General features: G+C 35.4%; 1 protein-coding gene across 1 annotated transcript in view; it reads right to left on the bottom strand.

The window, feature by feature from the left end:
- Positions 1–341: 341 nt before the first annotated feature.
- SEPT7 (septin 7) overlaps positions 342–17,008 on the bottom strand; it is a 66,588-nt gene continuing 49,921 nt past the window's right edge. Inside the window, exons 7-13 of the mRNA XM_010282698.1 lie at positions 15,910–16,002; positions 14,637–14,733; positions 12,549–12,600; positions 11,542–11,667; positions 4,060–4,195; positions 1,908–2,047; positions 342–1,364 (exon numbers count right to left, since the gene is read on the bottom strand). Of these exons, the coding sequence (XP_010281000.1) occupies positions 1,325–1,364; positions 1,908–2,047; positions 4,060–4,195; positions 11,542–11,667; positions 12,549–12,600; positions 14,637–14,733; positions 15,910–16,002 (684 nt within the window). The 3' untranslated portion in view covers positions 342–1,324. The remainder of the gene's footprint in view (positions 1,365–1,907; positions 2,048–4,059; positions 4,196–11,541; positions 11,668–12,548; positions 12,601–14,636; positions 14,734–15,909; positions 16,003–17,008) is intronic.

Below are 17,008 nucleotides of genomic sequence, written 5' to 3'. Positions count from 1 at the left end.
AGCCAACCACCCCACCACGCAGACATACAAGCTTGCAGAAGGTGTAAGAGACAGCGCGGGAGGTGCGACTACCCAAACAGAGCGAGTGGGAGACAGCACAGCGTGTGCGGATGCTTGGTGCCCTCTTCTGGGAAAGACAGACCCTGGTTTTGCCAGTTGAGAACACAGCCACTGAAACTGCGTTTTCTAGCAATTCCAGAGTGCAAAGGCATTTTCTATACCTTAAACTAATTCCTCAGGCAAATCAAAGGCACAGGCGAATCAAGGCTGGATGGAAGAGAGGAAGTCCAAACATTTCCCAAAGACTTACTTGGCTGTTTAAAATTTCTGACACAGCAGCATGTTACATCACAACATTGTTTATTATGTGACTTTTTACAATACAAACAAAAATACAGAAATGCAGTATATGAATACAGCTAAATGCAAAATGGTGATGTTTTTCTTGAGGCCATATTCCCATTTCTAGTAAAATAAAGACAGACTGCACACAGGTAGAAACAGGTCGGTAGATTAACTCCACAATTTTGCCTAGAAATGACCTATAAATGCGTTTTCCTGCTACTTACCATAAAATGTAAAAAGGGAGTTAAAGGAAAGTTTTACTCACTGGTTCCTACCATATGAAAGAAGCTATATTCTATTTAGGAGGGCCAATATATGGAAAAATATCTAAATTAAATGTTATTACAAAAAATGAAGCAGTAATGAGATCCTTCTGGCTAAAGAAGTTACTAAATGAGAATAGCATATATTTAAAGAATCCAAAACATAAAAGGGTTGTTATAAAAAGCTTAGGTGCACTGTAAGCCTACAACTTTTGTTTTTCCATGTGTACTTTTAAACAATGGAAGTGTCAAAAATAGGGTCAACTGTGTTAGACTAAATTACATTATTGTATATGCTGCACTGAATGGAATTCTTGTATTATAGTAATAGAGAAGCATTGTTTGCATCATATTATGGCAATTTATCCTCACTAAAAACCGTCTAGAGTCCTTGCATTTTTTAATATCTTGTAAACCGTCAAACCACCAGAACATGATTGTACAACAGTAAAATGTTTTCTTTTGCATTAAAATGACATCTGTTAAAAAAAAAAAAGGAAAAAAGGTACTTAGAGCTGTTATTTTCCAAGTACACAACACCCTAGACAATTCAAGGCATCTCATTCTCCATCAAAATTAACAAAAATTTGTCATGCTGTTAAATCCATTACTATGGATACAACTGGTGCAAAATTGGTCAAACGGATCCAACAAACACTGATGTCCAGGCTGGCATATTGGCAACTAATACATAACTGGTGGTCAAAATGATGCATTTAAAATATCTTCCCTTTCTTCTTATTCTTTTCCAAGGTTCTAAAATTATATTGAAAAAAGTTTGTTAAAAATGCATACATGCTCTGATTTAAAAGAAAAATTACTGAAGTACATCTTTTAAAATAAGCATTTATAAAGCTTTAGTGGTTGCAATACAACGTATGAAACTTATTATGTACACAGTACTTGTACTACATACAGTCAAGCAATGCATTTATCATTAGACTTCCCCTTCCAAGGACTAGGAGAATTACACGCTTTTATTCTCCAAGCTTTAACTCTTCACCCCTCAGAAGTCTGACACAATCTAGCTTTCAAATGCAAACATAATTTTTTTAGATAGATCTAGTTATGTATGGATACAGTGTTTAGGTAGCTTAAAATCTGTTTTAGAAGCTAATAATCTTCCCAATGTTTCTGATATATGCGCATTTGTAACTAATCGTTCAAGACTTTTCTTGGCTTTTAAGTGACACTTCCAGAGTGGTCAACCACTATTGACCATTATTACCACGCAAATTGCCTTTTAGTGGAAAGCTACAGAACATTTACTGTAAACTGAAGGACAAGACTCCAACTTACCTGGAAGAATTCTGTTGTTCCAAAATACGTTGTTGAGCTTCCCAGTTTGCTTTCTCGTCCTCAAATTGGCGACGCTTTTCCTCTAATTCTTTGTGTTGTGCCTCCAAATTCTTTTTCATTTGCTCGTGACGTCGCTGCAGCTATAGAAAATGTTATGACCAGAGTCAGTAAAGCACAGAAAACAGCAACTTTTGGAGCTGTAGTAACAAACATAGCAATGATACTAATGCAAGAAAATACAGTATTGTGTTTTCTCTTCAGAAAAAGTAACTCTTAAGATGAAAAACTCTAAGGTTATAGGTATTGCCAATAACAGAAACAAAGAGGGTATTAATCCCATAGCCTCATTTCAGAGGCTACATTAACAGACAACACCCCAAATGCTGCCTGAGTTACAAAGAGGAGTTGTAAGCAGCTACATGTGGCAAGAAATGTAAGAAATTCAAGAATACTTTGGTATTTGATGCAAAATTAAGAAGCAAACTGCAGAGCATTTGAGTACCAGTAATGCATAAATTAGCAGCATCTTTGATTTTGTGGGGAAAAAAACTCAAATATTTATTTCATCCTATAGTATTAACTACATTAAAGATCTACTTGGGAAAACATTAAGTGGATTAATTTATTCATTAATTAAATGAACTATTATTCGTATTATTGAAGTGAATTGTCTACACTGCCAGAACAGTATAAGAAGTCTCTCCTGCAAGTTGATGGGACAGAGGGACAATCAAACATGTTGTATGTGAGGATGGAGACACTTGTCAGGAAAAGTTATTCCTTTTGTTTGATGTAACACATTTTTTAATTGAGTCAAATAAAACTCCCTCTTTCTTCACTCTCTTGCAAGTCCCCGTCTTACACAAACCCCTCAAAACAGATCTCCTTTCACATATTTTTTTAAATACTTTATACCTGGCACTGCCTATTGCCTACTTTTCTACATTTAGAGGAACACAACTGAAGTTTACAAAGTCATGAATGGTGAAGAAAAAAAGGAATTAATTGCATGAACATTTAAAAATTAGTACCACAGGATGCACTAGCTCAAAAAGTCATGAAGTCATGAAAAATAAAAGAAAGATGTTTGTTTGTTTTTCATATAACAAGGAGAGTGTGGATGCCAGAAGTATTAAATGGGTTCAAAAAGATTTGAGACAGAAATTGAGAAAGTACAAATCCAGTGACTAATTAAACACTGTGATCCAGATAAAACATCTGGCTTTAAAATCCTCAAATTGCTGACTGGTGTATCCTAGCATTTATATCCTTATCTATTCAAAGAATCTTTCCTTATCTTTCTCCAAAAGAAAAACAAAAATCTAGATTGATACATTTTTCTTCCTCTGATCCAGTATGCCTTGGCTCCTTACAATGCCTGGGCTGCCAAGCATTTCAACTACCCTTCCAAGTTTCCTCACTTTCTCTCAAATTTGGAGCCAAACTTTCTTTAGGAACTTTGACAGTTTTGAACTTCTCTATTAAGCTTCTTGTGAGAAGCTGCCTTCCCAAAACTTAAAATTAATTTTCTACTTAAACCTAATTTTATAATAGTCTCTTATAAAGATCACTTCAAGAGCTGCTTGAAGCCCATAAAAAACAGTTGCACTGTGAGGATCACCTGGAGACGACAGAAATTAGAGTTAAATATCCTTAAATGTTCAAATGACACCACATAACCCGCCTCTTTCTTAGTCTAGTAATTCTCATTTAGATTATTTCTTATACACATCGTATCAAGATCCTGAAATGCTTCTTTAAAAGTGCAAAGCAAATTATCATTACTACATTAGCTTATGTAATCCATGAAAGTCTCAAGAACTTATTTAAAGCACATGGAAGAAAACAGGCATAAAATTTTCCAAAGACGGAGAAAAAGAAGGCGAGTAAGAAGGTTGAGGAGTATTTTAACATACCGTAACTGTAAAAATAAAAAGAGAATGCATGTGAACATTAAAATTACATTTTAAGGTTGGGCTTATACCATTTCAAAGACAACAAGCTGAGAAAGAATAACCGAGTTGTCTTTAAAAATAAAATCTAACTGGAATCAACTCCTAGACAGAGGTTATGTCGCAAAGTCTTGGCAAAAAGAGCCGTCTCTACACTTATTCAGCCACAAGTATATTGGGGTTTAAGACATTTCTATTACCTCAGCTTCAGAGTCCTTCAGTTTTTGAACTTTTTCTTTGACTTTCATCTCAAACACCTGTTCCATTTCCATTTCCATTTTTTTCATTTTGGCTACATGCTCCCTCCTTTCCTCCTCCATCTGTGCCAGTGGGCTCCTGCCATAAATCCAGAAGAAGAAGTTAGCTAATAAGAACTTTTTTTCCTGTCTGTTACATTAGGGCATCTGTAAAAAATAAGATAAAATTCTGAAGCATTAAGATAAATAACACTGCTGTATGCACTGCTAGCTTAAATTCAATTTGCATTATTGTATTAACTATTTAGTTAACCTTTCCTCAAAAAGACATTTCATACACTATCTATTTCCTCCCCCATAACTGATCTACATTACACTGAGGTTAACAAACTCTTGATTTTCTATCTTTAGTAGAACCTGGTCATGGGAAGAGAGGAAATCAAAGTTACAACAAAAAAAATTAGCATCTTCCAAGTGATCTTCAGATGTCTTTTTCTTTCCCATTTAAATATATACAAAAATTAATGGACATAATAAAAATTGTAAGAGCATTGCAGACAAAAGTCCCATTTCCTCTCTAAATCTTCACTGTTGAAAGTGAGCCCAAGAGTACGTTAACATGACAACTGTGTTGAACGCTGTGGTCATACTTCCGAAGAGATAGCTACTTTGCAAAAAATGGTTCATGTAACTGAACATCAGTATTTCATAAAAGTGTTAGTTGCAAGATTTACCTTTAGAAAGCTATCAATAAACTTAATGTCTCAATAATGTATAAAAATAGTGTAAATTATTTTTTATTTTTCTATACACTTTATGGTAACTACTTCCCTGCATTCTCCTGAATTTTTAAAGCTGTATAAGCCTGCTATCAATGTTATGGTGACACAGGTTTTAAATAGCAAGTTTCACATTAAAATTGCTCTGAGCAACCTGACCTAGTGGAAGATGTCCCTGCTCATTGTAGGGGGGGGCTTGGACTAGATGACCTTTAAAAGTCACTTCCAACCCAAACTATTCTATGATTCTGTGAAATACCCAGTAAACCAGGATGATTTTGATCTAGTTATGATTGTTATATACAGTCTTGTAAGACTTTTCCGCTGTTCAACAAACAGCAATCAAAACATATCACTGGCCTCTTGTTTCAGTTTTTAGTACATACGGCAAATGACAAGGCTTTAACTAAAAATTAAGAAGAACTGAATATATTTGTGTGGTGGGTTGACCTTGGCTGGATGCCAGACCCAATACAATTTGAAACCGTTACAATCAACCAGCAGAGAATATCTGCTGTAATGCATACAGAAGTCACTTGGACTAGAAAATTGTAGAATAGACATAGCAAGCCTAAGCCCTATCAAAAATTATATTTTTGCTTCAACTCTTAAAAAATAAAAACAAAAACAAACTGCCAATCCCAAAACACCACAATACAAAAAAACCTCTGTTCTGATTGAAATCATGCAGAAAAAGCATTCTAAAGGGAGAAAAGAATTAACTAACTTTTAGTGATGACTGAAACATAATTAGCAATGTCTATTTTGATTCAGAATTTGCCAGTCCTTCTTAAAGGAATGGAGGTTATATACCCAACATCTGGTTAGACTATTAATGTCTCATTTTATTCTTTCTGCTTGACCATTTTTACCAACTAACCACACAGTGAAAGTAATCAATGTCATATATAAACTAAAGGTTGTATTAACTTTCTCCTCAAATACAGTACTTTAAAGGTGACAATTGGTGGGGGGCGAGGAGGAAGAAAATGGCATTTCCATGGGAAAAAAAAAAATTAAACTGAATCTGATCTAATAGTGGCAAAGCTTGGATTGGTGAGTAACATGCTGTATAATATACAGAACTGAAACTGATCCTCAGTCTACCGTTTACTTTAGGCCTTCAAAAGGCCAAGTGCCAGCAATTTTTGTCAAGGAAAAAAAATAATGGTTAAACACAGGTGGAGTGCAATAATACATAAAAATAAGAAAATGAAAGAAGACGTGAGTAGCAGTACTTGTGGAAGGTAACCAGCTGTCAAAACAAGACTGTTTTCTTCTTGTTACCTTTTAGAAGTGTAAAGTTCTCAAATGTATCTGCTCTTCAAAAATTAACATAGGAAGTAAATCTGAACACTGAGGAATCATTGCTGCAGACTTGAAAAGAGGAGCAGAACCGTCCTTCTATTGACAGCCTAATAATCTAATGGGGATGTCATGTGAGCTGTATTTGAGAAAGTGGTAAAAATCAGTCTGCACATAAAATTTGATGAACTAGCAAGCAAGCATTTACAGCTGAGAGCTTTACAACATAGGTCACAAGTGGTTTTGTTAGGTCTTAAGTATGTGACATGGGTAAAAGCACATTATCCTGTATTTCAGGATGAAACTATACAAGGGACTTGAACAAAAAAAGAGCTGAAGGAAAAAACCCAAACCACTATGTAATACATTTAACTAATTTAACAGGATGTATGTTAAAACAGCCCTCTAAATTAATCTGCAAAAAATGAAAATTATTCTAGGTATGTACAAAGTGGAACCTCTGCGAGCCAGCAATAAGATAAAACCATGGTCAGAAAAGATTAAAGTAACTAATTCCCCAATCCAATGAAGAGTTGTAAATTTACATATGAGGATGAAAATTCCACTAAATCTTCATAGGCATCTATATAAAGATGATGGAGCTATGGATCTGGGGATTTCATAATTTATACACTTTACTCATTGTTGAATTTTGACCAAATTTTTCTTGAGGCTTAGCCAAAAAGTTTCTAAAGAGGATGGGTTTTTACAGCAATATTTGTCACTGAAAGTGTTTACAAATTCGTGAAGCACAATAGCACAGGTTTAGAATTAAAAAAACCCAAGACTGCTAGGGAAAAAAAAAAACAGTGCCAAGAGGGGGATAACAGGAAACTGTTTTAAATTTGAAACATTAAACAGTGAAACCCTTTTTGTGTTTATAAAATTTTCGTCTTTAAGTTTTTTGGAAAAATTTAAATGACCACTTACATGCCTTCAACTGTGTCAAATCTAAAAAACAAAAAATACAGAGGCTTAGCTTAGCATGCTTAAATAAAACCACAAAACCAAAAAGCAATAATTAAAAAAGTAAATTCATTATTAATAGATTTCTAAAGCTAATTATGTGCTCCCCCAAAAGCAAATTTTTCACAGTAAAAGGAAAGATTGTTAGTTAAAGCTTGTTATATTTATTTCAAATTCAGTTAGTAAATCACTACACCATGTAAATATTAATGCTGGTTTGATGTGCGTAACACTTTCAGGAATAGATTCCTTAGAACATGCATGCTTTTAAAGCGATTTAAATATTGCAGTGACATGAACAACCACTTGCTCTAAACAAGTTTTCAGAAACCAATGCCATATGGAGGCTTATCTGTTCATTTAAAAATTGTCACCTAGCAAAAGACATTGTATTAAAACCCCAGGAACGTTCTTGTGCTACAAAAAGAGCACTTGACTTCAATGGCCAGCAGAGGTCTCACCGGCGGCTGGGCTCAGCTCTGAGAAGGCTTGGCTGCAATGTCACCTCCCCAGAGCATGATGCTTCACCCGAGCATGCCTTGTGTTAGCACTTCACTAATACCACAGGACGGGGGGAAAAAAGGTCTGAAAACGAGATTCTGATATTCAGTCTCACCATACAGTAAGGTGGGCTTAATAACATGAGAACCATTTCACAGAATTTGCTAAGAATATAGGTAAAAGGAATTTGATGTAGTCTAAGCTGAGCAGTTAGAAGGACCTATGTATGCATTGTGTATTTTGTTACCCTGTGTGATAGGTTATTGAACAGATCAGTAGATGGATAAGGCTCATCTTTACAGTGTACAATATGACTTTAAAAATAAAAGCTTATTTTATTAGAACTCACTGAAGGCATCAGCTTCATACAGCAGACTGCAAAAAAGATTTCTCAAATTAAAAATTTTAAATTTCAAAGCAAATGCCAGTTTTCTCACGTCACATAGTACATGTGTGAAATTACAATTACCACAGAGTTTGAAGAGACAAATTATCCATATATGTGAGGACTACCCTTGATGTTTTATTTTTTTAATAGTTGGGATGATGTTGAAAATTTGAAGAAATCAGACACTAAACCTAAAAAACAAAAAGGCTACATAAACATGGAAAATACATGCTTTGGATTGCTCTTAGGTCAATGAGTTACTCATAGAACAGTCAATTAGAGTTTCACCAAATCAAAGGAGGCAAGTCAGAAAATTATCAGCTGGACAGGAGAAACTGCTTCAATTCATCTGCACAGTATTATTAAAACTTGCAGCATATACTTCTATTTGTTTTCATGTTTGCATTTGTGTTCAAAGAAATATGTTAACAGTTGCATGAAAAACAAAGGTCTGCTAAGATCATAAAAATACAGCTGTTTTAAAGGTACAAAAGGTCACTCCAGTCTCCAACAGCTGCCAGTAGGAGATACTTTTGGAAAAGTGCAAGAACCACTGCATGTACATCTCCTCTTACGTCTACCCTCCCAGCTTAAAAAGAACAGCAGCTTAGGATTTTCCAGAGCCAGAGGTTGTATCTATGTTTAACAGTATGCTTGTAATACTACCAGATAGCATCAGAGCACGTCTCCGTTCTCATATAGAGATATAGGATCTGTCTCCTGTGAAAGAATCAGATTTCCAGAGGACAAGTCAAATATCACTCCGTTTCGAGACACAGACACTTATTTCAAAAGGCAAGCAGGCAAGCATAGAATTCCTACGGGGACACACAGTTAAACTGTTAATATCTGTTCTTCCCTCTTTCAATTAATTTCCAGGAAGACACACGGTTATTAGGAAAATTCCTTCTATGCAGCTTTGACTATGCCAGATTCAAAACTACAACAACACACTGAAGCCAAAAAAGCACGTTAGAGCTTGAAAAAAGTGCTGCGACTCAACATATAGATAAGGTAACAAGACAAGAATAGCATCAGCTGCGTTATAGCCAGTATAATAATTCAAGAATTTTATTTATTTACTTAAGTTGCCCTATGTTTGGAGGAACAAACTTCAAGGAAAGGTTCGAAATATTTCTTACAAGTTTGCAAGAGATTTTGCCATCCTCCAGATGGCTGAGTCAAACAAACTGCAATAATTTATTTATTTTAATAAAAAGAAAACCTGCTAGCTTAAAAAAAACGTTGCATTTTTTCACCTCCAAGCTGCAATACTGCAGTGTTCTGAGTGACAGATATTTTTATGGAGAAAATTGTTCCAAAAGGCATGTTTACCTAGAAATATTCAGGTGGGACAGCAGAGTGATCTGAGATGGCAGGAGATGGAAAAGTAAGCATGCTTCAGCAAGCAGAGTAATTTCAGACCCTCTTAGTATAAATTCTAGCTAAAAAGGCAATCTCAGCAATGCTATCAGCAACTGTTTGGGATGGGTAGAGGGAGAATGAAGACATGAAAATAGTTTTGAAGTCTTCTGGTATGTTTCCAATATAGGAATAAAAAGTAATTTAAAAACATCATCACTGTTGTTATTTGTAAGAAGAACACAGAATAACCAATCCTTACTTGGTACAGACTAAGTTTGTAGGTGCAGACTAACACAAATCTAAGCAGGCACAAAACAAAAAATAGTGGAAGTGTTATCACTAAACTTAAGATTTTTTTTTTGTCAAAATTCTAAGGAAAACATACCAAGATTTTGAAAGGTATAAAAAAATAGTATTAAACAACACACACAAAAAAATCTAAACCAACTTCTACTGATATCCAAAATTACAATGAAAAAGTTTCACTTTTCAGTACAGCTATAGCAGATAATAGTACAGTAAGAAGTATAGTAACAGAAAGGTAGAAGACCTGAAGGAAAAGTAGAATTTTCTATTCTGCGCTGCTATTCATACACTATCACCTCAGCAGAGAGAAAGTTGTCTCAAGTTCTTGCGCTCAAGGCACATTTTCTTCTCTGATGTGCCCACCTGCGTTTTGTTCTCAAACGTGCAAACTATCTTACGTGCGCTTGCCCCCCAATTTTACCACAGTGACTACCTCATTTAGTAATTTTAGCTCTTATCTACCATCAACACTGTACTGTTACGAGGACAAGTGTAGCTTGGGAAATATTTCTAACATACTCGCAATATGCATTCAGAAGCCTTGAGATGTGAGCCAGGGATAATACGATGGCAAAGAAACATGACAGTGAGAAGTAACCACAGTGTTACGGATACACATATTTGAAAACCATTCTTTTAAAGACTTAACCTCACTACAAACTTTACCTAAATTTAAGTATGCTTTTGAAGAGTTGATATAACTCACATACACTGTTGCATTTTTTGTCAATGCTGAGCAGGGAAGTCTCCTGTAGGCTCACAGTAGATGAAACTAAATCATGTCCACTTAAATCATTCCCTCACAGCCACTGTCAGAGCATTAAGATAGATGTAGAACAGACACTCCTTTAATGAAAAATGGCTTTGTAACTGTCATATGGATGGAAATAGTAGATATTTCCATCTAATTTCAGAGATCTTTTTCAGTAAGAACAGCTGTAATTTGGCGTATCGTTAGCTGAACAGAATAGTAACCTGGATTTTGGTTGAGAGATTTGTATTTAAATATAGTACAGATAAAATAAGAGTATCACTAATTATTTAATCACCAATTGTTGTTGATACAGTTGATACCTGCAGAGCAGGAAAAATACTTAAAATTTAAAAGTGTAGCTATTCTCAAATAGCATTATACAATGCATAGTATAGTAGAGCCTACTTTTAAATCTTCTAGTAACTTCATCAGGTTGGCAAACAACTTGTTGTCAGAGATAATTAAAATGGCATATTACAGTTAAAAAAAAAACAAATCAGAAACAAAAAACAAAACCCCTGCATTGCAACTGTCTTCTCACAAAAGATAAAGATGTTGCAATAAATTCCCTGCCATGATAAGCAACCATAGAAGTAGCCAGGGCAGCATTTCAAAGATGACAGTCTTTGGGGTCTGGATGTTCAAAGTTTCTAAAGAAATATTAACCCATTCTTCTCAAAAACATCCCTGACACTGAGTATTGAGCATTCATGACAAAAGAACCAATAATCTGAAAAGTAGTATATAAACCAAAATAAACATACTAAAGCACAAAAACTTTGCAATGAGTAACAGTGAAATAAAAACCAGAAGTAGTAAATGTAAGGATTGTCTTCAGAACTGAATCTAACTAAAACTCAGTTATTTAACATATTTAGTTAAACTAGTGTAAACTTAGTGAAATAGAAGAAAACAAATCAGTAAGTAAATGAGAGGTATACAGTGTTCAGACCAGAACACAGACAGTGAAGAGGCAATTGACTGGAGGATAAATACAAACAAAACCACCCTCCAACACCAAAACCAAACATCCCACCACACATACACAAAGCCAACCATCCAACCAACAAAAAACCAGAGCAAAAAGATTAAAGTGCAATACAATTTTAACAAAAACTTACTTTGTTAGCTGCCCTTTGTTTTTGTTGTTGTCAACACCGTTGTATGTAACAGCTGCCAGTTTTCTGCTTCTGTAGTTCTCATAATGTACATTGTTAGTGACATCCTTCAGGTCCTGCATATGAGTTCTGTCAATAAGTGTAATTTATCAGCTTAGTGCAAAAATACAATCAGTCCATGTTAATTTTTCAGGTTGACTTAATTAAATTATATCACTCCATTAACATCCTACTCCCCATAACGTTGTCATTCTTCCATTTAAATTAGAGCTGCCAAGACAGCTAAGTCACAGAAATACCAGATTATTTTGCACTGAACTATCTCAAGTTTACAGTATTCCAAACACAAACTTACAGGACTAATCTTTGGAAATTTTGAGTTCTGTGGATAAACTTGCAAGTATTTGGAGAACAGAAATGAAAACTATGTATTATTACTGTAGTAGGTGCACCAAAGCACGTCAGGCAAGAAACAAATTAGCCAAAATTTCCTAGTTTCTATCTTTTAAGTCTGTAAAAGCTAAATGTAAAGTTCAAGATTAAGATACAAGCTACCTTTAATAATTTTCCATCATCAGCTTGGAGAAAAGCAAATCTTAATAATCAAACCAAGAGCTGTTACAGCAGATGTTACTTACTGAACTGCTGTGAGTATAGGACTCAACACCTAACACAAAGTAAAGGCAGTCTTGCTTTAGCCAACCACAGCACTGAAAACTTTAAAAAAAGCCTACAACTAAGTACACATCAACACTAAAAGACAACTTAGGTGCCTATGTTTTATCACAACTTTTAAGAACAAGTAATCAGAAAATAAAGAGAACTATTTAAAGAAATCATCCCCCCCACCACCACTTGCCAAATATGTGGCTTAACAAGATACCATAAAGTGTAAGATACTGTTTAAAATTAAAAACTTGGGGATTAATATTACCTCACTAGCTCACATCTTTTTTTCTCCAATCTCACAGACGTACTAGAAAACCTAATGTTACCTGTAAGTTACTTACCTTATCAACATGTTCCTCAGAATTGTGAAGTCACAGTGTTCACCGTTTTCAACTACAGAAAGAGGTAAATTTTTTTTCAGATGCCAACCAAAATATGTGCCTTACACAGATAAAGTTGTCACCAGAGATAAAGATGTCACCCATCTCCCACATTCATTCCAACAACAGATCACTTCCAGCCTTTCCTTACTCAGCGTGTGTGTTAACAGTAGGAGAGCATTAACAATATATCAATATATCTTACCAGCAAAGCTCCTATGCTCCCGTAAGCCATACTGGTAAACTGTACTCCAAGCTACCACAACAGAAGCACAGTTTTGCCAGTCTAAGTAACCTTATGATTCTTTAGAGGCCCTGCCAGCACACTTGTGTAATTAAGGATCAGGCACTAACTAAAGACCTCAGTGTAGATCTAGCTATATCCAAAACCCTTAGAAATACAGACTTAATGCAACCTACTCCCACCTACCCCAAGTGAGTTGAAGAAGTCTTTGTTTTAATTTTAATGTGGATTTAATTCTTTTTTAACTAAGCAAAGGAAAGTTGCTTTAATTTGATGCACCTGCCTACAGACCAAAAGAGAGCATTGGTAGCTGTCATTAGATGCCACCTACTCCACCGTGTCTATCATCCCATCACAGTAGAATAGGCTGATGCTGTGAGTGGTATTTCCCTGATAGATAATGAAGTGACACTGGAGAAAAATGCACACCCCAGAACTTGCTGGTGTACAGAGAAGGGAACACACAAAGCTCTTGGCACATACAAAAGAAAGGCACAAGGCAGGTGCAAAAAAACGAAGCATATAGCCTCTTCATGTGTTCAACTTGTATCTGCACTCTTGCATTATTTTATTCCATGGTTTTACACAAACCGGTAAATTCCAGAGTACATGGAGTCATACTCCAAAAAGCATCATCTGAGTATTCTGTCCTTAGCTGACAGTCTCAAAGCCACTTAAAGAGGTTCCTTTTAGTTAGGCTAGTTCTTCCCTTCCAGAAGTTATACAATCACATGAGTGTAAAACATTTATGAAGTTTGTTTTAAAATAAAGAAAAGCAGCGTCATTTTGTACATCTCCAAATGCTAACGCAAGAGCCTTCAATAAAGCTTAATCCTCTCTGGTGCAGCTGGTTTTTACTTTCTGCCAAACCTCATTTCCTGCCAGACATGCACTTCACAGTGCTACAGCATTTCTCTGTAAAGTATTGGTCCATGCTCTACTTGTTGGTTTTTGGGAGGCTTTTTTGTTTGTTTGTTTTTGGGGGTTTTTGGTCTATTTTACACTGCATCAAATTTATAGTCCATTGATCTCAGAAGGCAGAAATAGTGAGGAAAAAAAATATCTTCTCTTTATTCAATACATGCACACTACAAGGAAAAAGTTCAATGATCATGGGGAAATAGTTTAATAGTGATTGTTTCACTATACAGCATGGTGCAAGCCATGCCATGTGACATTTGAAATAAGTGAACAGCATTAAAAGCACAAGCAATAGTTGCCAGAAGAACATGCAGTTATCTTCAAGCCTCTAAAACAGGAAGTTTTTAAAAGTGAGTTTTAAATGAATTAAAAAAAACCCAAACCCAAAAACGAACTACCAAAAGTATTCAATTCGTTACCAGCTACCTTCTTGTTACTACACCCAGCAATTAAGACTCAGATGTTTTTTTGGGGAAAAAAAATTATTCCAGAAACTTTAAATTGAATTTATGCTATTCAGGCTGATCAAATTAACATTTACAATGTGAACACTCTAGAAAGAAGAATTTAAGAAATACACAGTTTTTATATGAAGACAATTAAAATAAGAATGCTAGCAAGCAGTTGTAATCTAAGTCTCATCATTAACTGCAGTAAGTTACTACAGGTTTTATAACTCCTCAGTGAGGCTTCAACAGGAATCTGCTTGCAAAGTTACATGTTGCTGAACCTTTACCTTGTTCCAAGACTGTCAGAATAACAAAATGGTGTATTCAATAAATTTCTAGACCAAAGCACATTCAAATTAAGCATTTCAAACATTTCAAATATGAACTAACGACTAGTAAGTTTTTAAATGAATAATAATAATGAGAAAGCCTTACCTTCTGCAACACCCCATGGGTACTGCCTTCCTCTAACTCTCTTGCCATTGACTTCAATGATCGTATTACTACCTACCACAGCAAGAGGTAAACGGTCCTACAAGATAAAGTATTACTTTAAAAATCAAAATTTCTACTGCCAAAAGATACTGAAAGCATGCCCATATATAAACTTGACATAAGCTAGTCTGGTGCTATAACACTGCAATGCAGCTTACCCAAAGTGCAGGAATAGTTATGTTTACTGACCTCTGCTTTGTTTAGTGACATATATATACACACACCCCCACTTGAAATTCCTTACACTGTTGTTTTCTGTAAATCTAATTAAGAAACAGACATTACTGTTACTTAGTAAGCTAAGCAAGCAGCAAATCGTTTCCTATGTACTCAATTGGATGATAATTATTTATCAATTCATGTTCTCACTGGAACAAGGACTGTTACTTTGACTGGACCTTGCTCCTAGTTTTCAAAGGTTTGGCAAAGAACTATGTCAAGTTCTTGTTTTCAGCTGAACCCAAAATCTCTCCAGGGTAACAAGCAACAAAAGAGCCAAAAGCAGCTTCAAGTAGCTGAAAGGAACAGTGTACAAAGCTAAGTATTTGGGGCTTTTGCCCTTGCTTTTATTCTGCTCTTCTCCTCTAGGCTTAGTCCCAGAATACCTTCCATTTGTGCTATTTGTGTTTATCTATCCTAGGTGATTCCCACAGTAACAAAAAAACGTAAAAGCTCTTACAGGCTGTTAAAGCTACTGAGCAAACAGAAGCAAGGCTCAAGAAACACATACAAGGTAGACTCCAACATAAAAGAACAAGCCAAAAACATGAGTAAACAAAGAAAAAGCCTTTCAACGGCCTGACAGTCCTTTTGATTTTCTTTAGTCATTCGTCTCCATTAAAGGTTTCAGTATATCAATTAGGCAGACAGCTATTAACTGTAATGCACACACTCTGTGCCACTGCACACCTCTGCCTGGAAGATAACCCTTGCCTCCTTCAAAGCTCAGAATCAAAAAAATGTGGTAGGTGGATAAAAGTCAAATAGGGGTGGAATAAAAAGAAAGTGACCTTTTAAGATTTTGTTAAATGAACGTGTGATCTAGTGCTCTCATTCTGAATTTTAGTCATTGAAGAACTTAAGTCATCCATTGCCTCTGCTGAGGAACAGCGACTCTTTAGAACAGCTTTACATTCTGGTGGGCTCTTCATGTGTTCAACTTGTATCTGCACCTCAGCCCCTGAAAGCAGTTTTTCAAAAGAAAATTATTTACCTTTATCTTTTTAACAATCTTATTTTCTTCTTCATCATCTGTTTCTGGAAATTCATATATTTTAATTTTGTGTTCTTGGATTTCTTTCATTATCTACAAACAAAGATATGTTATTTGTTTCGAGAAATTCATACTTTGTAATAACTGTATTTCTTGCTGCAATCTGATTCTCCCTCCTTTTGTTTGGTATGTAAGATCTTTGCATATTAAGATGACTAAGTTATATCACAAAACTTGCACGTTTAACACCATCAGGTGACCCCAAGGGATTATTAGCATGACCATCTCTCCTTAGCCAGGAGAAGACAGGCTCAGAGGCAGAGCCTCGCCGCTAACAGAATACTATCCATCAATACAAGGCAGCAAAAATGAACGTCAGTTTTCTACAACTGTGCAGACAGACTTACACTAATGGGAATTCTACCTGCACGTGTAAAAACTAATACAATACAGCTTAAGTTCTCAGACTAGTCTTGCAGTTGAGTCCCTTAAAAAAACCCAAAAGATTTGAATATATAACTGCAGGCATGCTTCAGCCCTTTGAGTTCCCACAATAGCTACTGATGTCACTCCTATTCTTTTTTTGTTTCTAGCTCACCTGAGCATCAGTTGCTTGAAGCTGGATCACCTGCCTATTTTAACAGAGGTTGTGACTGATGGACTGACTCTAGCAGTTAGTTGTGTTGAAAAATATTTGCAAGCACTCATGAAAATTTAAGAATAAATGACAGCGTCATCAAAACCAAGACTGTACTGTTTTGGTGCTCGATTTTTCTGAAGGATATTTTTAACAAGCTGATTACTTTTCCAGAACTTTAGAACAGAAACAATATTAGACCATTTAGCTGACAGCTACACTGCAGAGCCCTGGGGAATATTGCTGGTTCCTGGGTTTGCAATCTTATAACAACGTTAAGTTTCCAATTCATGCAAGGACTTATTTTCAAAGTTTGATTTGGGAAAGTCTCCCCTATTTAACATTAACTCATTGATAAAGCTGCTTAGATATTATGAAATATTCTGCATTCTGCCATTTTTTCCCCCTTTATATCAAAAAATCTCCAAAACAAACTTAGATCACCTTGCTTAAGTTTCTCCA

The sequence above is a fragment of the Phaethon lepturus genome, unplaced genomic scaffold, assembly GCF_000687285.1.
Source record: "Phaethon lepturus isolate BGI_N335 unplaced genomic scaffold, ASM68728v1 scaffold1702, whole genome shotgun sequence".
NCBI lineage: Eukaryota > Metazoa > Chordata > Aves > Phaethontiformes > Phaethontidae > Phaethon > Phaethon lepturus.
The sequence above is the reverse complement of the archived record's forward strand: the minus strand, read 5'-3'. Positions and strand labels throughout refer to the sequence as shown.